At 46.6% G+C, this 25,477-nt stretch overlaps 1 protein-coding gene across 2 annotated transcripts in view; it reads left to right on the top strand.

The window, feature by feature from the left end:
• The window catches only part of invs (inversin), a 367,882-nt gene that overhangs the window by 302,027 nt on the left and 40,378 nt on the right, over positions 1–25,477 (top strand). For both annotated transcript variants that reach the window (XM_070881116.1, XM_070881115.1), the window contains 2 exons: positions 15,512–15,747; positions 16,047–16,109. In XM_070881116.1, coding sequence (XP_070737217.1) covers positions 15,512–15,747; positions 16,047–16,109 — 299 coding nt within the window. The remainder of the gene's footprint in view (positions 1–15,511; positions 15,748–16,046; positions 16,110–25,477) is intronic.

The following is a 25,477-nucleotide window of genomic DNA, read 5'->3' as shown; positions in this document are numbered from 1 at the left end:
TTGGACATATTCAAAAGGGAGTTAGATGTGGCCCTTGCGGCTAAAGGGATCGGGGTATGGAGAGAAGGCAGGGGTGGGTACTGAGCCATGATCATATTGAATGGCGGTGCAGGTTCGAAGGGCCGAATGGGCTGCTCCTGCACCTATTTTTTATGTTTTTATGTATGATAACGCTCCTGTGGTGACTTGTGACGTCTTACAACATTAAAGGTGCTATATAAATGCAAGTTGTTCATAGAATCATAGAAATTTATGGCTCAGACATAAGCTTCCCTTTTTTGTCTTATTCTACCCTGTATGCCCCTTGACATCCAAGCGGCTCTAGATTTGGGAGTCCCAGCCTTTTTCTTTGTGGCAAGATATTTGCTCTGAACCTTCACTATCTCCTCCTTGAATACCTCCCACTGCTCTGACACTGATTTACCTTCCAGTAGCTGTTTCCAGTCCACTTTTGCTTAATCACATCTGAGCTTAGTAAAATTGGCATTTTCCAGGTCTATCTTTGTCCTTTTCCATAACTACGCCAAATCTAACTGAATTATGATCACTAGCAGCAAAATGCTCTCCCACTGATACCCCTTCCACCTGCCCAGCTTCATTCCCTAAAACAAAGCCCAGAACCGCAACCTCTCTTGTTGGGTTTGTTATATACTGACTTAAAAAGTTCTCCTGAATGCATTTTAAGAATTCTGCACCCTCTATACCTATTACACTGATTCTATCCCCATTAATATTAAGATAGTTGAAATCCTCTACTATTACTACCCTATTGTTTTTGCACTTCTCAGAAATTTGCCTACATATTTGCTCTTCTGTCTCCCTCTGACGATTTGGGAGTCGATAGTACACTCCCAGTAGTGTGATTACCCCTTTTTTGTTCTTCAGTTCAACCCATATGGCCTCATTTGATGACCCTTCTAATATATCATCCCTCCTCACAGCTGTAATTGATTCTTTAACCAATATTGCGACTCCCTCCTTTTTTTAATCCCTCTCTTAGTCTCATCTGAAAACCCTGTGACCAGGAATGTTGAGCTGCCATTCCTGCCCTTACTTCATCCATGTTTCAGTAAAAGTTATGATATAATACTTCCATGTGTCTATCTGTGCCCTCAGCTCATCTGCCTTATTTACTAGACTCCTTGCATTGAAGTATATACCATTAGGCACTGCCAAACCTCTTTGTTGTCTATTTTCTAGTATTTGTTGCCTCTACCTTTCAAATGCATTTACTAATTTTCTGCCTTCCATTTCCAGCTTTGCTTCTCTCCCTTCTGAATCTATGCTCAGATTCCCATCCCCCTGCCAAGCTAGCTTAAACTCTCCCCAACACCACTTGCAAACCTCCCCGCAAGGATATTGGTCGCGGCCCTGTTGAGGTACAATCCGTCCAAATTGTATAGGTCTTATCTCACCCAGAACTGGTCCCAAAGCCTCAGGAATCTAAAGCCCTCCCTCTTGCACCATTTCTCCAGCCACGCATTCATCTGCTCTATCCTCCTATTTCTGTACACTGTTAATGTTGTTGTATGTTTAGAGATACTGGGGCCGGAATTGTGTCTCGCCCCATTTGGGGACGGTAACCTTTCAGAGGCCGGGCATTCTGCACCCAATGCAGAAGTCCCACCCCGGAAGCGAAATTGGGCTTACCATCCCTGACAGGAAGTGGAGTGCAATGTCAGGCACTCCACTTCCTCTCGGGGCGGGCTCGGGGGTTCTACCTGTGGTGAACGTTGGATTGCTACGCAGCCTCTCCGCGTATCGCTGATGCATTCCAAGGGCCCTCTCCTTCCATTAAAGGGGAGGGACACTGCGAGCTCTGCAGGGCTATTGATCGACCTCCACTAGGCCAGCGGGGATGCAGGATGCCATGGCTGTAGCCCACCACCGAAACAGAGTGCCGGGCTGCACGATCACGGCACGGATCCTGCAAAAATGGACTCCAAGGCCAGACCGGTAAGTTGGAGAGCGGACTACACCTCCTCTTTAAGTTTCGTCCTGTGAGCAAAGTGTGGCTCGGTTTGCAACCCGTAAGGTTGCCGTTGACATCGCCCGCAGCAGCCTCACAGGGCGTTGCACAATTTCTGCCACAGGGCGAAAAGGGGTTGCTGCACATGGTGATGGCGTCAGCGCTAAAGGCACAATGGCCCGGGGTGCTACCAGCGCGGGCATGGCGCTACCGGTTTTGCACCTCGGCTAACTCCCGCGCAATTTCACGGGAGCCGGTAGGCCCCCCCCCCCGTCATCATTCTCCCCCCTCCGGGGCGAAAACACTTAAACCCCGTTAGCGCAGGGCAATTTTGTCCCCACTTGTCTTGAATTGGTCCAACATGAGGAACTTGTTACTAATTTTCATCAGAAGTTCCCAGGGAGTGTGTACTGTCTTCTTGTCCTGCTGTGGTTATATAAAACATGACTTCCAGTAACTGTGTCTGAGGATCTAAACCTGCTTTCATCAAGTATTGTTCTTATATGTACATGGTACAATAGGGTGTTTTAGACTGGTTCAGGTCAATTTGCAGCTGTAATCTTTCACAACTACTGACTTTAAACCTTGCCAACTAGTGCACTCCTGTGATCTCTGAAGAAGGACACTGAATAAATTACAGCAACAAAACAAAATAACGTTTCTGAATTTTTTTTTAAAGCAATCTATCAGGGTGAACTCTCTAATTGGGATTGAAGAAATGACTTTGCTTGTAATCTGAGCCAAAGTTGGACCATATCTAAACGACCTAAATTGCTATTCTCTTTTATAGTTCAATATATTCAAAATCATACACAAGTCCAAACTCCCAAAACCCATTTTGGTTTTCATTCTACCAGACCGACTCCTGTTCCTATTTCTTATGCTCTTATGTTCTTATGACAAGGAATCGTATTCCTCATTGGATATTATAACTAAGACCTAGATCTAAAACTAAGTTTCTGTTAAATTATAAATTTATGTCAAAGCTAAGTCATATGATGTACACATCAGAAAAGTGAAACACACACGGATGAGGACAGTTAAAGGATGGAAGCAGGACTATTCAGTTTGCATGTTATACCCAGATGTATGAAACGGCATTCATTATTACCCATTGATAAATGTCTACAGTGATTTCGAAGAATTCTTTTCAAATCACAGTATAACAGCTGTGCTTTTCAATCCACATTTTTAGAATAGTAGCAAACAACACAAGGGAAATGATTCAAGTGCATATTTATTCCGCATAGGACAGCTCCAGGGAGATCCTGTCATTTGTTGCTTGATCTTCTTTGGCCTAAAACTTTTAAGCGTGCTGTATACAGTAAAAGCTGCTTTGCCACATTGTAGTTCATCGAGTTCCCATTGTGCTCTGAAATTTGTTTATTCCATATCAAGAATATCAACTTTATTTTAAACCCTTTCAGTGCTGAATTAGTTTTTGTACAATATTTCTCTAGGTTTACAATATCAGCAATGTTATAGTCTGTCAAAGATTTAAATGCTAAATAATTTATTTTTGTGTAATAATACTCTGAAATCTGACCAATTCTGACTAGGGTGAATTATTTGTAATGCAGGCTATAATTTTTTTGGTCAACAAAAGTTTGAATAGGAGACCCCACTTTTAGGCCGAGATTTTGCTCGCTTTAGTGGGTCCGGAGCGGCCAGTGTCAATGGTGAGTTGCGGCCCCTCTACTGGCTCCATCCCGCTGCCTAAAATGAACTTACCTCAATGGGGCTTGTTAAGCTCGCCCAGCGTGTTCCCGGTCCAATTAGGTGGAGTGGTGACATCATTTATGACATATCTTGAGCCAGTTTCCTTAAAGGGACCATGGCCACCTTACATTTGACGTTTGTGCTGTCAGTGTTCTACAGCATTGAAGTGCTGCACACGCTGACAATCACTGCACAAAGGTGGCGGGCTGCACCCAGGTTCTCCCATGACTCCATCCATATGCTTATGGAGGGAGTCAGAGCACGCAGGGAGGTTCTCTTCCTTTCCAGGCGACCAAGACAGCCTGGTGGCACATTGCAGAGGAAGGTCACAAGCAGGGATGTCATCAGGGGCCCTAGGTGCAGTGACGCAAATCTTTCAATTATCTTATTAGATCAAGAAAGGCGAGTACAAAGTCACACTCGCCTTCATCCTGCTGTACCTTCCCTACTCTACTCCTGCACATCCTTACTCACCCCAACTTACCTTGCACCTCCACCCATCCCCCTCTCTCTGTCGACATTATCACATCCCATCTCACTAACTACCCCTCACACTCCCCTCATCCGAATGCAATCATACCAACTAACAACACACAAGGGAAGGCACTTGAGTGTTTCAGCCAATGTTCATGTAAAGTTTCTGTTAATGTGCTGTCAAACAATGAAACCTTTATTTTCAACACTTGGACAGATTTGTGTGCACCTTTGGAAGTGGCTTAGTGAGTTGCAGTGAATGGTGAGACAGAACAGTACCCCCTGCAATGGTGATGAGAGTGACTGAAATGGCTTGGACATTGTAGGAATGCTTTATGCCTGGCCTCCTGGACAGCAATGTGCTCAGGTGCTGATGCCCTCTGTCCTATACAGCATCAGGTGATTGCAGAGAAGGTTGGTGTTGTTGTTGGTGCTGCTGTTGTGCCTGCTGTTGTTGGCGTTGGGTCTGATCGTGGTCAGATTCTGAGGACCAAGGTGAAACAGTATAAATAGTACCCAAGCTGAAAGAATAGATGACAGCCAAAGTTTAGATGGCAGGCGAAGTTGAGATGACAGAGCAATCTGTCAATGGTGAGAGAGGTTGTTCCAATGAGGTGATACTTTCAACCTGCATAAAGCTCAACCTGTGTTCTAAATGGAGTAAGCAACAGCTTCTGCACTTGGAAAGTGAACAGCTCTGAGTTGGGAGCTTTTATTGTACATTTTAAGCTGTCGACTAATCAGCTGATTCAATGCCCATTTAACTCCTAACTCAGGTTAACAGAAATGGTCCACGAGCAGTGTGGATCACATGGGCGAGCAATTAAAGTTAAACGGTAAGGTTAAAACTATTATTAAGGGTCTGTCAACAAGCCAATAATTGTTTTAATTGGGTCGCCCACCTCTCTGAGTTGGGTCTGATCCGAAATCACAGACGTGTCATTGGGAAAGGCGTGTTGCAGCGGGATGACTGTGGGTCCCCGACCCGGTGTCAAAAAATTCAAATTTCACCCTGACCAGCCATCGATCCCGTCTGCTGATCCCCTGGAAAATTCCAGCCTTAAACTCTATACAATGTCTAAAGGGATGATTTTCTTTTAAAAGGAGCATTTATTAAACAAATAGCCTTTTGTATAAGTGAGACAAGAGCTCAGCAGCTGAACTTGACTGGAAATTGCCTTACGAATTTTTTCAAATGGCTAATTGGAGGGCAGATCCTTAACTTCTGGGGAAATATTCCATTTTGTGAGCCAATAATAATGGTCAAAATTATAGGTAAATGTGCATCTGAATATTACACCTAGCTCGTAACTAGTATGTAATGTGTCAAGTGAAAATTTGATAAGCTAAGGAAGTTAATGGAAGACAAGACACCATGCCCTAATAGTCTAAATATAAGTGTACTTAAAGAGGTGGCTAGTGAAATTGGTTACGTCCTTGTCACTATCTTTAGGGAATCATTAATGCCTCATGTTTGGAAAACGGTAACATAGCACCAGACTTTAAAAAGATGACCGAGTGAACTGCAAGTCATCTGTTTTCGGTAAAATATTACAAGGCATCCTGAAAGAGGGGTTAATGGGACACCCAGATAGATATGATATAGCAAGAGGAAGTAGGCATGGATTTGTGGGAAGAAGGTTTCGCCGAACAAATTCACTGAGGTTCTTTCAGAAAATGAAAGACCTTGTTGCCAGCAGAAATTCTATGAAAGTGATTTATTAAATATCAGCAAGGCTTCTGATACAATGCCACAAAAGCAATTTGTCGAAAATGTAGAAAGGCATGAGCTCGGAGACGAGCATCTGAGTTAGATTGAAAAGTGTCTAAACCAGAGAGAATAATGGGAAAATAGAAGATTGGGAAAATTTTAAACGACAGCAAAGAATGACTAAGAAAGCAATAAAGAAATGAAAGATAGATTACGAAGGTAAACTTGAGCAAAACATAAAAACGGATAGTAAAAGCTTTTACAGATATATAAAATGGAAAAGAGTGACTAAAGTAAATGTTGGTCCCTTAGAAGATGAGGAGGGGGATTTAATAATGGGAAATGTGGAAATGGCTGAGACCTTAAACAATTATTTTGCTTCGGTCTTCACAGTGGAAGACACAAAAACCATGCCAAAAATTGCTGGTCACAGGAATGTGAGAAGGGAGGACCTTGAGACAATCACTATCACTAGGGGGGTAGTGCTGGACAGGCTAATGGGACTCAAGGTAGACAAGTCCCCTGGTCCTGATGAAATGCATCCCAGGGTATTAAAAGAGATGGCGGAAGTTATAGCAGATGCATTCGTTATAATCTACCAAAATTCTCTGGACTCTGGGGAGGTACCAGCGGATTGGAAAGCAGCTAATGTAACGCCTCTGTTTAAAAAAGGGGGCAGACAAAAGGCAGCTAACTATAGGCCGGTTAGTTTAACATCTGTAGTGGGGAAAATGCTTGAAACTATCATGAAGGAAGAAATAGCGGGACATCTAGATAGGAATAGTGCAATCAAGTAGACGCAGCATGGATTCATGAAGGGGAAATCATGTTTAACTAATTTACTGGAATCCTTTGAGGATATAACGAGCATGGTGGATAGAGGTGTACCGATGGATGTGGTGTATTTAGATTTCCAAAAGGCATTCAATAAGGTGCCACACAAAAGGTTACTGCAGAAGATAAAGGTACGCGGAGTCAGAGGAAATGTATTAGCATGGATAGAGAATTGGCTGGCTAACAGAAAGCAGAGAGTCGGGATAAATGGGTCCTTTTCGGGTTGGAAATCGATGGTTAGTGGTGTGCTACAGGGATCGGTGCTGGGACCACAACTGTTTACAATATACATAGATGACCTGGAAGAGGGGATAGAGTGTAGTGTAACAAAATTTGCAGACGACACAAAGATTAGTGGGAAAGCAGGTTGTGTAGAGGACACAGAAAGGCTGCAAAGAGATTTAGATAGGTTAAGTGAATGGGCTAAGGTTTGGCAGATGGAATACAATGTTGGAAAGTGTGAGGTCATCCACCTTGGGGAAAAAAAACAGTAAAAGGGAATATTATTTGAATGGGGAGAAATTACAACATGCTGCGATGCAGAGGGACCTGGGGGTCCTTGTGCATGAAACTCTTTTGAGTCCTTGTGCATGAATCCCAAAAGGTTAGTTTGCAGGTGCAGCAGATAATCAGGAAGGCGAATGGAATGTTGGCCTTCATTGCGAGAGGGATGGAGTACAAAAGCAGGGAGGTCCTTCTGCAACTGTATAGGGTATTGGTGAGGCCGCACCTGGAGTACTGCGTTCAGTTTTTGTCACCTTACTTAAGGAAGGATATACTAGCTTTGGAGGGGGTACAGAGACGATTCACTAGGCTGATTCCGGAGATGAGGGGGTTACCTTATGATGATAGATTGTGTAGACTGGGTCTTTACTCGTTGGAGTTCAGAAGGATGAGGGGTGATCTTATAGAAACATTTAAAATAATGAAAGGGATAGACAAGATAGAGGCAGAGAGGTTGTTTCCACTGGTCGGGGAGACTAGAACTAGAGGGCACAGCCTCAAAATACGGGGCAGCCAATTTAAAACCGAGTTGAGAAGGAATTTCTTCTCCCAGAGGGTTGTGAATCTGTGGAATTCTGTGCCCAAGGAAGCAATTGAGGCTAGCTCATTGAATGTATTCAAGTCACAGATAGATAGATTTTTAACCAATAAGGGAATTAAGGGTTACGGGGAGCGGGCGGGTAAGTGGAGCTGAGTCCACGGCCAGATCAACCATGATCTTGTTGAATGGCGGAGCAGGCTCGAGGGGCTAGATGGCCTACTCCTGTTCCTAATTCTTATGTTCTTATGTTCTTAATGGAGCTGTGCAGATATGACAAGCGGTCACTTGTGGTCATTGTTGTTTATAAAGATTTGGAGCTAAGGACAGAAACCTCCATCGTTGACCAACCTGTCCTAATATCACCTGATGTGGCTCGGTATTGAATTTTGTTAACGCTCCTTTGAAGCGCCTTGAGATGTTTTACTACATTTAAGGCGCTATATAAATGCAAGTTGTTGTTGAAACAAACTATGTTTGTAGATGACAACAAATTGAGGGAGAGGAGTGGTTCAATAGGGAAAAAACAAGCCAACTATAAAGGGTTCTGGAAAGGTTAGGATGGTGGACTGATGAGTGGCAAATGGTAGTTACGGTGAACAAATGCAAGGCAATGAGATTGCAAATATATACTAAATCGTTCTAGGCTAGAGGACACAACAGAAGAGAGGGATATCAGGTATTGGTGCTAATATGTCCTTACTATACAGTATAAATGCACACGAGGCCCATACTTGAGAAAAGATCACTCTGTGACCTGTTACCTTTATTACCAAGGCCTCAAGAGACAGACGGTGGGTGGAGCTTCCCCTTTTATACCGGAAAGTCCAGGTTAGGTGTGTCTCCCACAAGTTCGCCCCCTGTGGTCAGTGTTCTCAAGGTGTACAACTTAGGTCAGCTTATACATGGCTTACAATGATAGTTGAATTTATGACATCACCTCCCCCACAAAGTCTTATTGGGATCACAGGTTAAGTCTCTCTGGTGATTTACGCTCCCTTGTAGAGCACCTGAGTTGGGGCTCCGGTTGTTGGGCGCTGGCCTGAGTGTCTGCTGTTTGCGGTGCCTTAGGCCTGTCTGGACTGCCCACAGTGACTGGGCTCTCCTCCACTTGGTTCCGGTGTTGGGTCACCTGTGGTGGAGTAAACTCTACGTCGTGTTCTTCCTCTGCTTCTTCTATGGGATTGCTGAACCTCCTTTTAGTTTGATCCACGTGTTTGCAGCAGATTTGTCCATTGGTAAGTTTAACTACCAAAACCCTATTCCCCTCTTTGGCAATCACAGTGCCTGGAAGCCATTTGGGCCCTGCAGCGTAATTAAGGACAAAAACAGAGTCATTGACATCAGTACATCGCGCCCTCGCATTCCTGTCATGGTAGTCACATTGTGACTGACGCCTGCTCTCAACAATTTCTTTCATAGTAGGGTGTATAAGGGATAACCTGGTTTTGAGCATCCTTTTCATTAGCAGCTCTGTGGGTGAACCCCTATGAGCGAGTGTGGTCGGGATCTATTGGCCAACAGGAGGCGTTATAAGCGGCTTTGTAGGGAACCCCCTTGGATTCTGAGCATCCCCTGTTTGATTATCTGCACTGCTCGTTCCGCCTGGCCGTTTGAGGCCGGCTTGAACGGTGCCGTTCTAACATGGTTGATTCCATTGCCTGCCATGAAGTCCTGGAATTCAGTGCTTCTGAAGCATGGGCCATTGTCGCTGACCAAGGCGTCGGTAGGCCGTGGGCAGCGAACATTGCCCGTAGACTTTCTACCGTGGCAGAGGATGTGCTTGAATTTAAAATGGCACACTCAATCCATTTGGAGTAGGCGTCTACTACAACCAAAAACATTTTTCCCATGAAAGGACCTGCGTAGTCCACATGGATGCGTGACCATGGCTTGGCGGGCCAGGACCAGGGGCTAAGCGGGGTTTCCCTGGGTGCGTTGTCCAGCTCAGCACACGTGTTTCACCTGCGAACATAAAGTTCCAGGTCTGCATCTATCCCTGGCCACCAAACGTGTGACCTGGCAATTGCCTTCATCATGACAATGCCCAGGTGCTCATTGTGAAGTTCTCTGATAAACACCTCTCTGCCCTTCTGGGACATGACTACTCGGTTTCCCCACAGTAGGCAATCGACCTGAATCGAGAGTTCATCCTTGCGTCTATGAAAGGGTTTAAACTCCTCGACATGCCCTGTACGTGACTGCCCAGTCCCCATTCAGGACTCATTACTTAACTAAAGACAGTAACGGGTCTTTATTTGTACAGACTTTAATCTGACGGGCTGTCACAGGTGAGCCTTCGCTTTCGAAAGCTTCAACAGCCATGACCATCTCAGCATCATGCTCAGCTGTCCCCTCAGTGGTGGCTAGTGGTAGCCTGCTGAGTGCATCGGCGCAGTTTTCAGTGCCCGGTCTGTGCCGAATTGTGTAGTCATAGGCGGCTAATGTAAGTGCCCACCTCTGTATGCGGGCCGATGCATTCGCATTTATGGCCTTGTTGTCGGCCAAAAGGGACGTTAGGGGTTTGTGATCTGTCTCCAGCTCAAATTTCCTGCCAAAGAGGTACTGGTGCATTTTTTTTACTGCGTATACACATGTTAGTGCTTCCTTTTCTACCATCCCGTAGCCCCATTCTGCCCGGGACAGACTTCTGGAGGCATAAGCTACCGGCTGTAACTGACCATTGGCATTCACATGCTGCAACACACACCCGACCCCATAGGACAACGCATCACACGTTAAAACTAGTTTCTTACACGGGTCATATAACGTTAACAGTTTGTTGGAGCATAACAAATTGCGTGCTCTATGAAAAGCCCTTTCCTGGCTGTCCCCCCAGACCTAATCACGACCTTTGTGTAGGAGCATGTGGAGTGGCTCTAACAGCTTGTACACTTTGGGAAGAAAGTTGCCAAAATAGTTCAGGAGCCCCAGGAACGAACGCAGCTCCGTGGTGTTACAGGATCTGAGTGTTCTCTGGATCGCTTCCGTTTTGGACGCAGTAGGTCTGATCCCGTCTGCTCCTACCCTCCTCCCCAGGAATTCTACCTCTGGAGCTAAGAAAGCGCACTTCGCCTTTTTCAGTCGCAGCCCTACCCAGTCCAGTCTGCGGAGCAGCTCCTCCAGGTTGTGGAGGTGTTCTTCAGTATCACGACCCGTGATGAGGATGTCGTCTTGAAAAATCACCGTCCTTGGAATCGGCTTGAGGAGGCTTTCCATATTTCGCTGAAAGATCGCGGCGGCCGAACGAATCCCGAATGGACATCTGTTATATTCAAACAACCCCTTGTGTGTCGTGATGGTGGTCAGCTTCTTCGACTCACTCGCCAGCTCCTGGATCATGTAAGCTGAGGTCAGGTCCAATTTTGAAAAAAGTTTGCCACCGGATAGCGTCGCAAAGAGGTCCTCCGCTCTCGGTAGCAGGTACTGGTCTTGGAGTGACACGCGATTGATGGTGGCCTTGTAATCGCCACATATCCTGACCGATCCACCTGCCTTGAGCACCGGCACGATCGGGCTCACCCAGTCACTGAATTCGACTGGTGAGATGATGCCTTCCCTCAGCAGGTGGTTCAATTCGCATTCTGTCCTTTCCCGCATCACGTACGGCACCGCTCTGGCCTTGTGGTGTAGTGGCCTGGCGTCCGGGTTTATGTGAATCACTAACTAAGTCCCCATGAAAGTGCCAATGCCGGGTTGAAATAATGAGTCAAATTTGTCCAGGGCCTGTGAGCATGATACTCGCTCCACAGAAGAAATTGCATTGACATCGCCCCATTTCCAGTTCATGACAGCAAGCCAACTCCTCCCCAGTAGTGCGGGACCGTCCCCTGGGACAATCCAGAGTGGCAACCTGTTCTCCGAATCTTTGTGGGTCACGACTACCATGGCGCTGCCTAGCACTCGAATGATCTCCTTTGTATATGTCCGTAGCAGTGCATCAATCGGCAATAATTTTGGCCTCCTGGCCTTGGACACCCACAACCTTTCGAACTGTTTGATACTCATCAGGGACTGGCTGGCCCCCGTGTCTAGCTCCATTAATACTGGGATGCCATTGAGGAGCACTTTCATCAGTATCGGTGGCGTCCTGGTGTATGAACTGTATATGTGCTCCACATGAACTCGCTGAACTTCAGCTTCCAGCGATTTCCTCCAGTATTCATTTGGCCTCGTTGGGCTTACTTCAGGCCCGTCCTCCTCGTACATCAACCTGGCTGCAGGCTTCCTACACATACGTGCCAAGTGACCGCTGACATTGCAGTTTCTGCAGGTATATTGCCGATACCTGCCAGCTCTGGCTGGGTGTTTGCCTCCACACCTCCAGCATGAGCTAGAGGCCCCATTGTCGGAAGCAAAAGGTCCATTACCAGTCGAGCGTCTCTGACTCTCTCTATAACTGTCCTTAAGCGCACCATTCACAGGTGTTGATGGCCCCATTACTGGCCGCATTGTCCATTGCGATGGCATAAATCGCCGTTCAGCTAGACATTGTCTCTGTTGAATTCCCCCTTTGGGTTCGACTGCATGCTGGGGCATGACCGATTGCCTTCGTCTGCCTAGAGAACTGTGTGCCACGTTAACAATGTTGACTCCCTGGTCGTTTGCCGTATTTGAGCCAAGACTGTTGCCATAAATCATTCTGGCCTCTTCCTCCCCTGAGATAATTGTCTGGGCTATCAGAGCCGCTGCTTCCAAGGTCAAGTCTGTGGTCTCAATCAGTTTCCTGAAAACCCCAGCGTGCCCGATGCCCTCAATAAAAAAAGTCTCGCAGCATCTCCGCTCTGCATGCATCTGGGAACTTACATAGGCTCGCCAGTCGCCGGAGATCTGCCACGAAGTCTGGAACGCTTTGCCCTTCTCGCCATCGGTGCCTCGCCATGTGCACGCTGCTCGCCGGTTTAAGGTGTTCCCCGATCAACTTACTGAGCTCTTCAAACATCTTGTCCGCAGGCTTCTCTAGCGCTAGAAGGTCCTTCATCAGGGAGTACGTTCTGGATCCACAAACGGTCAGGAAATGAGCCCTCCGTTTGTCGGCCGAATACTGTCCCAACCATTCCTTAGTGACAAAACTTTGCTGTAGTCTCTCAATAAAGTCGTCCCAATCATCACCAACACAGTACCTCTCTTCTGTGCTGCTAGTGGCCATGCTTGTGTGGTTTAAATCCCAGTTTCTCGTCGCCAATAATATGTCCTTACTATACAGTATAAATGCACACGAGGTCTATACTTGTGAGAAGATCACTCTGTGATCTGTTACCTTTATTACCAAGGGCTCAAGAGACAGACGGTGGGTGGAGCTTCCCCTTTAATACCGGAAAGTCCAGGTTAGGTGTGTCTCCCACAAGTTCGCCCCCTGTGGTCAGTATTCTCAAGGTATACAACTTAGGTCAGCTTATACATGGGTTACAATGATAGTTGAATACATGACAAGTGCTTAGTTCATTAAAAACATTAATCTTCTTCTTAGGCAGTCCCCCAGAGTTGAGAATGACTTGCTTCCACGCTAAAATCAGTTCTAAGGTGACTGTGGGATCTACAGTTTCTGTCACAGGTGGGGCAGACGGTGGTTAGAGGGGCGGGTGGATGGGGTGCTTGATTTGTCGTACGCGCCTTCTACTTTTTGTGCTTGGCTTCCGCGTATTCCCAGCGAAGAGACTCAAAGGTGTTCAGTGCCTTCTCAGATGCTCCTCCTCCACTTTGAGCGATCTTGGACCAGGGATTCCCAAGAGTCGGTGGCGATGTTGCATTTTTTCAAGGAGGCCTTGAGGGTATCCTTGAAGTGTTTTCTCTGCTCTCCTGGGGCTCGCCTTCCGTGACATAGCTCAGAGTAGAATGCTTGCTCCAGGAGTATAGCATCAAGCATGCGACAATGTGGTCCACCCATCGGAGCTGGTGGAGCGTGGTCACTGCCTCGATGCTGGGGATGTTGGCCTGAGCGAGAACGCTGACGTTGGTGCGCCTAGCCTGCCAATTAATTTGAAGGATTTTGCGGAGGCAGCGTTGGTGATACAGGTGCAGCGTCGATAATCTGACGCTCCGGAATCTGGACTCCGGGACAATCGGTGGCAGGGTCGTCCGGAATCCATAAAACGTTCCGGAATTCAGACCCAATGACCCTGCCGATCTCGGAGCCCTACTCGGCAGGGCCCCGCCCGACGATGACCTACTCGGTGGGGCCCCGCCCGACGGCATCCTTGGTCAGGCCCTGCCCGACGACGACATCCTCAGCAGGACTGGACAGTTCCTCGGCGGGAATCCCTCCCACCACCCCAACCCCCCCCCCCCCCCCCTTTTTAATGTTCTGAAATCCGGAAATATCCAAAGCTGGGCTCAAGTGTTTCTGGATTCGTAATGTCAGAAAGCAAATCGAAAGTCTGGAAAAGCCCAGAATCCGGAACGCCCTCGGTCCCGAGGGTTCCGGGTTTTAGGCACTGTACCTGTACTTCTCCAGTGCTTTGAGGTGCCTACCGTACATAGTCCATGTCTCTGAAGCATATAGGAGGGCAAGTATCACTAACGCTCTGAAGATCATGAGCTTGATGCCAGGTTTGAGATCCTGGTCTTCGAACACTCTTTTTCTCAGGCGGCCGAAGGCTGCACTGGCACACTGATGAAGATGGTGTTGGACTTCGTCATCGATGTCTGTCCTTGCTGATAGTAGGCTCCCAAGGAATGGAAAGTCGTCCGCATGTCCAAGGTCTCATCGTGGATCTTGATAACCAGGGAGCAGTACTATGTGGCGGGGGCAGGTTGGTAGAGGACCTTTGACTTACTGATGTTTAAGGTGAGGTCCAGACTCTCGTACGCTTCAGTGACGGTGTCAACGATGGTTTGGAGTTCGGGCTCCGAGTGTGCACAAATGCAAGCGTCATCTGCATATTGTAATTCAATGATGGAGGTTGGAGCAACCTTGGATCTGGACTGGAGGCGTCGGATGTTAAAGAATTTCCTGCATGTCCTGTAGATTAACTCCACTCCAGCGGGGAGTTTGTAAAGGGTGAGATGAAGCATTGCAGCGAGGAAGATTGAAAAGAACATTGGTGCGATGATACAGCCTTGCTTGACCCCAGTCTGCACTTGTATTGGGTCTGTGGTGGATCCATTGGTAAAAATCACAGCTTGCATGTAGTACAATATGTGGCAGCAGTAAGGAAAATTAACTGGATCTTGGGATGTTATTAGCCAGAGGGATACACCACAGATCACAGGAGGCGATAATGAGTCTGTACAAGGCACTGATATAGCCACATCTGGAGTATAGTGTACAGCTGTTTGCCAAACTACAGCAAGGATATTCAGGCATTGGAGACCGCACATAAAAGGGCAACAAAACTGATATCTAGCTTAAAACATCTGAGCTATGAGGAGAGGTTGACGATCTTGGGATTGTTTACTCTGGAGAAGAGGAGATTCAGAAGATATTATTCAAGATCTTTAAGAGAATAAATAAATTGAATCCAATAATATGTTTGAGATACAGCAAGCTCTAGAACCAGAGTACATCAGCTAAAACTTAGAAGAGGGGAGATGCACAGACAGTTTACACTTAACTACTTTACACAGAGGATCGTGAACATATGGAATGAACTACCAAGAGAGGCAGATAGTGTGGAAGAACCTAAGGGAGAGTTGGATAGATATTGGAGGGAGTGGGAAAATTGGGTATTAGTTGTTGCGACCAGCCAGATGGACTGCAGTCTTTTCTGGTAGTGTACTGTCCTAGTTCCTAAAAGTGTTTCCACTGTATTTATATTTGTAGTTACAGGATACGTAAAGGGCTGCTACTGCTCCTCCACTGGAGACGCCAGAATGGGGACAAGGTTGATGAGACGTGGAAGCAGGAGATGGCTGCCTTCACCATCCAACTAGCCTGGAGGAAATATCTCAGTGGCAATGTCCTGAATGTTATTTCCAGCAAAAGCAACCAAACATTCAGCAACAGGAGCTCCTGTGTCAGGACAGCTAATCAGCACTCAGTGTTAAAGCAAATTTATGGTAATTCGCTTTCAACAATATTGTCTTAATAAGGTTCATTTATGCATGTAATGGGAAGAAGGATTAGAAAGGACAGATTGAATCTCGTTAAAGTATTATCATCTTTCCAATTGGAGGATGAATAGAGTCCTGAAAATTAAACAGCTAATAGCTACAAGCAGGCATATTGATCTTATGCCACACATAAATTAGCATGTACCTGAGTAAAGATGATAATTATTGTAATGTAGGAGTCGCTATTTATAGAACTTGTGGCGTGCACATAAGGAATTAATTATTTGTTTATGTTTAATTGTCAGGAAAACCTCAGGAAGAAAAAGGGTCCAATTTTAGGAATGGTCATAGCTCTGTCCAGAAAACCAGTAAGTACTGAAAGATGTTTTGTATCACCAGCTGCAGCAATGACACCACAACTTAGTAATGGTCTCACCACAGTCATTTTTTTAAGTATTCAGAAGTGTGCAAAATGTGCATGTTTAAAACAAATTGCAAACATTAAACTTAATTGAAATCTGCGTCAAACATTACTGTATAGTATCAATTTATGTTTTAACCAGTAGATATCCCAAGGCATAGCGCTCATGCTAAATTAGTTGATACACTATTTTGTAATGACAGGAGCATTAAAAGAAAGAACTTGCATTCATGTAGTATCTTTCTTGACCTTGATATATCAAAGCACTTCATAACCAATGAAATGTAGTCACTGTTTGAATAGTGTCATGGAATTTTTTTACGTCCATCTGAGAGGGCAGTTTAATATCTCATCTGAAAGATGGCAACTCTGACAGTGCAGCAGTCCCTCAATACAGCAATGAAGTGCCAATCCAAATTATGTGCTCAAATTTCTGGAGTGGAGCTTGAACCCACAACCTTATGACTCAGATGTGGGAGTGCTACCATCGAACCAAAGCTGACATTATACTATATAATACAGAAAGTATAACACCTGAAGTGTAACAGACTCTCTCAAAGGTTACTTAAATAGGTATAGGATTTATTGCTTTAGCACTTTCTTCCTTAATCGAAATCGAAGTGTGACATCACAGCCAAGCAGGTAAGTCATTGGCTGGTGGATTGGTGAGTATTTTCTTCTTTTTCTATTCTGTAACAAACCTTGGGCATTGCTGTAAGTTAGGAATTGCAATTACATAGATAAGTGATCTTTATTATCTAAGGAGAACGAATTAATTAAATCAGCTGTTTGCTGAGTAGCGGCTAGGTGTGTTTTGCTAAAGTTTAGAGTTTAGTTCTACTTGAAAGTTCAGAGTGTAACTAGAGGGATGGCAGGGCAGCTCAGTCCCACGGATTGCACATCCTGTGGCATGTGGGAAATCCTGGATGCATCGCACAACCAGGACAACCATGTGTGCAGGAGGTGTCTCCAGCTGCACCAACTCGAGCTCCATGTTTTGGAGTAGTGGTAGTGGCAGTGGATTCAATAGTCAGGGGAGCAGACAGGCATTTCTGTGGCTGCAGACGTGACTCCAGGATGGTATGTTGCCTCCCTGGTGCCAGGGTCAAGGATGTCACTGAGCGGCTGCAGGGCATTCTGGGGGGAGAGGGTGAACAGCCAGAGGTCGTGGTCCATATCGGGACCAATGACATAGGAGAAAGAGAGATGAGGTCCTGCAGGCAGAGTTTAGGGAACTAGGAGAGAGATTAAAAAGCAAGACCTCAAAGATAGTAATCTCCGGATTACTCCCAGTGCCAAGCTGCCAAGAGCTAGTGAGTACAGAAATAGGAGGATAGAGCAGATAATACGTGGCTGGAGGGATGGTGCAGGCAGGAGGGCTTTAGTTTCCTGAGGCATTGGGATCGTTTCTGAGGGAGGTGGGACCTGTACAAGCCGGACGGATTACACCTCAACAGAGTCGGGACCAATATCCTCTCGGGGGGGGGGGGGGCGTTTGCTAGTGCTGTTGGAGAGGGTTTAAACTAGCTTGGCAGGGGGATGGGAACCTGAGAATAGATTCAGTAGTGAGGGGAGTAAAGCTGGAATTAGAAAGCAAAAATAATGAGTTTGAAGGAGAGAGAAAACAAGCAGGAAGAGAGGGTAAAAAATCAAATTTAAAGGCTGCACATAGCATTTGTAACAAAATAGATGAGTTGACGGCACAAATAGAGACAAATGGGTATGATCTGATAGTGATTACAGAGTCGTGGTTGCAAGGTGACCAGGACTGGGAATTAAATATTCAGGGGTATTTGACAATCCGGAAGGACAGACAGAAAGAAAAAGGAGGTGGGGTAGCTCTATTGATAAAGGATGGAATCACTGCAACAGTGAGAAATGATATTGGCTCAAATGATCAGGATGTTGAAACAGTTTGGGTGGAGATGAGGAATAATAAGGGGAAAAAGTCGCTGGTGGGCGTAGTCTACAGGCCCCCTAACAATAGCAACTCTGTTGGTCGGAGCATAAACCAGGAAATATTGGGGACTTGTAAAAAGGGAACAGCAATAATCATGGGTGATTTTTGTCATGTATGTAACCTTTATGTAACAACACTGCAATACTGTATTTACGTAAGAAACGCACACCTTGACCACGGGGTGAACTTGTGGGAGACACTCCTCACCTGGTCACCCAGATATATAAAGGGAGGTCCCACGCAGGGTCATCACTTCTTGGTCCTGTGAATAAAGGTTCAGGTCATGGAGTGACCTTGTCCATAGAATGTGCCTCGTGTGGATTTGTGGTATTATGTAAGGACTTTACATTGGCGCCGAGAAACGGGAATCAACGACCCACGAGAATGGCCACCGGCAGCACGGATGAACGGTACTGAGTTGGTGAGGACTGGGACAATTTCATTGAGAGGCTCCAGCAGAGTTTTGTCACGAAGGACTGGCTGGGAGACGCAGCGGCCGACAAGCGAAGGGCTCATCTGCTGACCAGCTGTGGACCTAAGACGTACGCGCTCATGAAAGACCTGCTAGCATCCGAGAAGCCGACGGACAAAACCTTCGAAGAGCTCAGCAAACTAATCGGTGAGCACTTCAAACTGGCGAGCAGTATACACATGGCCCAACACAGATTCTATACACACCGACGTCGGGAAGGACAGAGCATACCAGATTTTGTTGCAGACCTCCTGCGCTTGGCCAGCCTCTGTAAGTTCACAGACGCCTGCAGGGGGACGATGCTAAGGGATTTCTTTATTGAGGGCATCGGTCATGCTGGGATTTTCAGAAAGCTAATTGAGACTAAGGACTTGACCTTGGAAGCGGCGCCGTTGATGGCTCAGACTTTTCTGGTGGGGGAGGAGGAAACCAAGATTATATACGCGCGCAATTCTGCCTCCAACGGGTTCATGTGGCAATGGATCAGGGAGTCAATATCATAAACGCGACACAGAGCCCCACAGGCAGGCAAGGGCAGTTTGAGACACCCCAGGCAGCAATAGACCCAAGAGTAAGTCTCCAACAGAGACAATGGCAGGCTGAACGGACATTTACGCTCCCCCCAGTGGACAATGCGGCCCAGGATGGGGCCATTGACACCCACTAACAGGGTGCTCAAGAGCAGTCAAAGGGACAATCAGCGAGAAATGCCTTGCAACAGCTCTTTTGTTCACAACAATGGGAATCTCAGTTCATGCTAGAGGTGTGGGGGCAGACATGCTGCCAGGACTTGCAAGTTTCAACAGTTCGTCTGCAGAAATTGTAACCTCAGTGGCCATTTAGCAAGAATGTGCAGAAAGCCTGTAACCAGGCTAATATTCAAGGCGGATGAACCAGATGAGGGGTCTGCGAGGCAGGATGACGCTTGGGGCAAATCAATGGACGCTGAAGTTCAGCGGGTTCATGTGGCAAACATTCACAGCTCATATACCAAAATGCCACCTATGATGATGAAAGTCCTATTAAACGGCATCTTTGTACGCATGGAGCTGGACACGGGGGCCAGCCAGTCACTCATGAGTGTTCAACAATTCGAAAAGCTGTGGCCACTCAAAGCCAGCAGACCCAAACTAGAATGCATTGAGACGCAACTACGGACGTACACTAAAGAAATCATTCCAGTGCTAGGCAGTGCAATGTTGGCGGTCACACACAATGCATCGGTGAACCGGCTGCCGCTCTGGATTGTCCCGGGCAATGGTCCCGCACTGTTGGGAAGGAGCTGGTTAGCTAAGATGAACTGGAAATGGGGGGATGTGCACGCCATGTCATCTGTGGAGCGAAGTTCATGCTCACAGGTCCTACAGCAATTTAAGTCACTATTTCAACCTGGCGTCGGGACGTTCAAAGGTACCAAAGTAGTGATACGCATCACCCCGGACGCCAGACCAGTGCACCACAAAGCCAGAGCTGTGCAGTATGTGATGCGGGAGAAAATTGAGAGCGAGTTGGACCGGTTGCTGGGAGAGGGCATCATCTCGCCCGTTGAATTCAGCGACTGGGCAAGCCCCATCATTCCCGTCCTAAAAGCGATGGCTCGGTCAGGATCTGTGGCGACTACAAGGCCACTATCAACCGGGTGTCCCTACAAGACCAATACCCGCTCCCGAAAGCGGAGGACTTTTTTGCTACGCTGGCAGGTGGCAAGCTGTTCACCAAGTTGAACCTCACTTCAGCCTACATGACCCAAGAACTGGCCGACGAATCTAAACTACTAACCACCATCACCACGCACAAGGGACTGTTTGTTTACAACAGGTGTCCGTTTGGCATTCGATCAGCGCCCGCGATTTTTCAAAGGAATATGGAAAGCCTGCTCAAATCCATTCCTGGAACAATCGTATTTCAGGACGACATCCTCATCACCGGTCGTGACACCGAGGAACACCTCCACAACCTGGAGGAGGTGCTACGCCGACTGGACCGGGTAGGCCTGCGACTCAAGAAGTCTAAGTGTGTGTTTTTGGCTCCCGAGGTCGAGTTTCTGGGCAGGAGGGTTGTTGCAGACAGGATTCCGTCTACCGAATCCAAAACGGAGGTGATTCGATGAGCACCCAGGCCCTGCAACACATCGAAGTTGTGTTCATTTCTGGGACTCTTGAACTATTTCTGCCGAACTTTAGCACATTGTTGGAGCCGCTACATATGCTCCTGCGTAAAGGTTGTGATTGGTTTTGGGGGGACTGTCAGGAACGGGCTTTCAATCGGGCGCGGAACCTACTTTGTTCAAATAAGTTATTGACCCTGTACGACCCTCGTAAGAAATTGGTTCTGACATGTGATGCATCGTCCTATGGGGTTGGGTGCATGTTGCAGCAGGGTAACGCTGAGGGCCAACTACAACCTGTGGCTTATGCCTCCAGATCGCGCTCTCAAGCTGAACGGGGTTATGGGATGATTGAGAAGGAAGTACTCGAATGTGTCTATAGGGTGAAAAAGATGCATCAGTACCTCTTTGGCAGGAGGTTCGAATTAGAAACGGACCACAAGCCGTTAACATCCTTGCTGTCAGACAGCAAGGCTGTCAATGCCAATGCGTCAGCTCGCATACAGCAATGGGCTCTCACGCACGCTGCGTATGACTACACCATCTGGCACCGGCCCGGCACCGAAAATTGCGCTGACGCACTCAGCAGGCTTCCACTGGCCATCACCGAGCGGCAGCGGAGCAAAGTGCTGAGATGGTCATGGCTGTCGATGCCTTTGACAGCGCAGGCTCCCCATCACAGCCCGCCAGATCAAAATCTGGACCAACAGAGATCCCCTCCTATCCTTGATTAAGAAATGTGTCCTGACTGGGGATTGGGCGCCTGCACACGGAGCATGCCCTGAGGAGGTCAGACCATTCACAGACGGATGGATGAGCTCTCCATCCAAGCCGACTGCCTACTATGGGGCAGCTGGGTAGTCATGCCCCAGCGGGGCAGGGAAGCATTCATCAGGGAAGCCCACAGCAAGCACCCAGGCATTGAGCTGATGAAGGCCATTGCCCGGTCACGTGTGGTGGCCAGGAATTGATTCAGACTTGGAACACTGTGTTCGCAGGTGCACGACGTGTGCCCAGCTAGGTAATGCCCCCAGGGAGGACCCTGGCCCACCAGGCCATGGTCACGTATTCACATGGACTACACGGGCCCGTTCATGGGAAAAATGTTTCTCATTGTGGTTGATGCGTACTCGAAATGGATCAATTGCATCATTTTGAATTCGTGCACGACATCCACCACCGTGGAGAGTCTGCGCGCGGTCTTTGTGACCCACGGCTTGCCGGACATCCTTGTTAGCGATAATGGCCCATGTTTCACAAGCTACGAATTCCGGGAGTTCATGTCAGATAATGGCATTAACCATGTCAAGACAGCAACGTTCAAACCGGCTTCCATGGCCAGACGGAACGTGCGGTCCAAATCATAAAGCAAGGCATGCTCTGGATTCAAGGACCCTCCCTTCAATGCCATCTATCGCGCCTCCTGCTGGCCTATAGCTCCCGACCGCACTCGCTCATGGGGGTCCCGCCCACGGAGCTACTCATGAAACGAACACACAAAACTCGGCTGTCCCTCATTCATCCAGTCCTGTCCGACATTGTTGAGGGCAAGCGCCAGTCCCAAAACGAGTACCATGACCGAAATGCAAGGGGGAGATGCATAGAAATTGATGACCCCGTATTTGTTCTCAATCACGCTTTGGGGCCCAAATGGCTTGCGGGTACTGTAATAGACAAAGAGGGGAATAGGGTCATAGTGGTTAAACTTAACAATGGGCAGATATGCCGCAAGCATCTGGACCAAGTAAAAATAAGGTTCAGCATAGACACTGAGGAACCTGAGGAAGATCATGAGATGGTATTCACACCACCGCCAGTGAACGAGCAACAAGAACATTCAGCAGCATGCACAATCCCTGCGGTCAGCCCGGACAGCCACACAGGTGACAGACACGCATACCAAGGCTCAACAACCAGAGCCTCAACTGCGGCGCTCCACAAGAAAGCGCAGACCACCCGAGAGACTTAACCTATGATCCCAATAAGATGTTGAGGGGGAGGTGATGTCATGTATGTAACCTTTATGTAACAACACTGCAATACTGTGCATACGTAAGAAATGCACACCTTGACCACAGTGTGTGAACTTGTGGGAGACGCTCCTCACCTGGTCACCTAGGTATATAAAGGGAGGTCCCATGCAGGGTCATCACTTCTTAGTCCTGTGAATAAAGGTTCAGGTCATGGAGTGACCTTGTCCATAGAATGTGCCTCATGTGGATTTGTGGTATTGTGTAAGGACTTTTACAATTTTAACTTCCATATTGATTGGACTAACCAAATTGGTCAGGGTAGCCTTGAGGAAGAGTTCATAGAGTGCATAAGGAATGGGTTCCTTGAGCAGTATGTAATTGAACCAACCAGGGGGCAGGTTATCTTGGATCTGGTCCTGTGTAATGAAACAGTATGAATAAACAATGTCCTAGTAAAGGATCCCCTTGGAATGAGTGATTATAGTATGTTGGAATTTCAACTTCAGATGGAGGGTGAGAAAGTTGGATCTCTAACCAGCCTACTAAACTTAAATAAAGGAGACTATGAAGGTATGAGGGCCGAGTTGGCTAAAGTGGACTGGGAAAATAGATTAAAGTGTAGGACGGTTAATGAACAGTAGTGTACATTTAAGGAGATATTTCACAACTCTCAAGAAAAATATATTCCAGTGAGGAGGAAAGGGTGTAAGTGAAAAGATAGCCATCCGTGGCTAACAAAAGAAATAAAGGATGGTATCCAATTAAAAACAAGGGCATACAAAGTGGCCAAAACTAGTGGGAGGACAGAAGATTGGGAAGCTTTTAAAAGCCAGCAAAGAATTATTTAAAAAATGATTAAGAAAGGGAAGATAAACTATGAAAGTAAACTAGCACAAAATATAAAAAAAGATAGCAAGAATTTCTCTTGGTATATAAAAAAGAAGAGTGGCTAAAGTAAGTGTTGGTCCCTTAGAGGACGAGACTGGGGAATTACTAATGGGGAACATGGAGATGGCAGAAACTCTGAACAAATATTTTGTATCAGTTTTTACAGGAGAGGACACCAGCAATATCCCAACAGTGGATAGTCAAGGAGCTATAGGGAGGGGGGAACTTAATCACTAAGGAGCTGGTACTCAGTAAGATAATGGGACTAAAGGCAGATAAATCCCCTGGACCTGATGGCTTGCATCCTAGGGTCTTAAGAGAAGTAGCGGCAGGGATAGTGGATGCATTGGTTGTAATTTACCTAAATTCCCTGGACTGCAAATGTAACGCTCCTATTTAAAAAAGGAGGCAGACAAAAAGCAGGAAACTATAGACCAGTTAGCTTAACATCTGTGGTTGGGAAAATGTTGGAGTCCATTATTAAAGAAGTAGTAGCCGGACATTTGGAAAAGCATAATTCGGCCAGGCACAGAGTCAGCATGGATTTGTGAAAGAGAAGTCATGTTTGACAAATTTGCTGGAATTCTTTGAGGATGTAACGAACAGGGTGGATAAAGGGGAACCAGTGGATGTGGTGTATATGGACTTCTAGAAGGCATTTGACAAGGTGCCACATAAAAGGTTACTGCACAAGATAAATGTTCACGTTGAGGTATGTTGGGGTAATATATTAGCATGGATAGAGGATTGGCTAACGAACAGAAAACAGAGAGTCGGGATAAATGGTTCATTCTCAGGTTGGCAATCAGTAACTAGTGGGGTGCTGCAGGGATCAGTGCTGGGGCCCCAGCTACTTACACTCGGTCCCTTCTTCCAAGTCGTTAATATAGATTGTAACATAGCCAAGTTTGCTGACGATACAAAGATGGGAGGAAAAGCAATGTGTGAGGACACAAAATATCTGGAAAAGGACATAGACAGGCTAAGTGAGTGGCCAAAAATTTGGCAGATGGAGTATAATGTTGGAAAGTGTGAAGTCATGCACTTTGGCAGAAAAAAATCAAAGAGCAAGTTATTTTCTAAATGGAGAAAGATTGCAAAGTGCTGCAGTATAGCGGGACCTGGGGGTACTTGTGCATGAAACACAAAAGGTTAGTATGCAGGTACAATGAAATCTTGGCCTTTATTGCAAAGGGGATGGAGTATAAAAGCAGGGAAGTCTTGCTACAGTTATACAGGGTGTTGGTGAGGCCACACCTGGAATACTGCGTGCAGTTTTGGTTTCCATATTTATGAAAGGATATACTTGCTTTGGAGGCAGTACAGAGAAGGTTCATTAGATTGATTCCGGAGATGAGGGGGTTGACTTATGAGGAAAGATTGAGTAAGTTGGACTTCTACTCAATGGAATTCAGAAGATTGAGAGGTGATCTTATCGAAACGTATAAGGTTATGAGGGGGCTTGACAAGGTGGATGCAGAGAGAATGTTTCCACTGACTAGAACTAGGGGGCATAATCTTAGAATAAGGGGCCGCCCATTTAAAACTGAGATGAGGAGAAATTTATTTTCTCAGAGGGTTGTAAGTCTGTGGCATTCGCTGCCTCAGAGAGCTGTGGAAGTTGGGACATTGAATAAATTTAAGACAAAGATAGACAGTTTCTTAACCGATAAGGGAATAAGGGGTTATGGAGAGCGGGCGGGGAAGTGGACCTGAGTCCATGATTGGATCAGCCAAGATCATATAAAATGGTGGAGCAGCCTCGAGGGGCCGTATGGCCTACTCCTGCTCCTATTTCTTATGTTCTTATGTTCTTAATCTTCTTTCCTTCTATTACACAGTGGCAATCAGAAAAGATGGTCAGATTTGTAAATAATAGAAAACAAAGTAGGGTTGGCAAGTGTATCCTTATCTC

The sequence above is a fragment of the Pristiophorus japonicus genome, chromosome 5, assembly GCF_044704955.1.
Source record: "Pristiophorus japonicus isolate sPriJap1 chromosome 5, sPriJap1.hap1, whole genome shotgun sequence".
NCBI lineage: Eukaryota > Metazoa > Chordata > Chondrichthyes > Pristiophoridae > Pristiophorus > Pristiophorus japonicus.
This window is presented reverse-complemented; position numbering and strand designations above follow the sequence as displayed.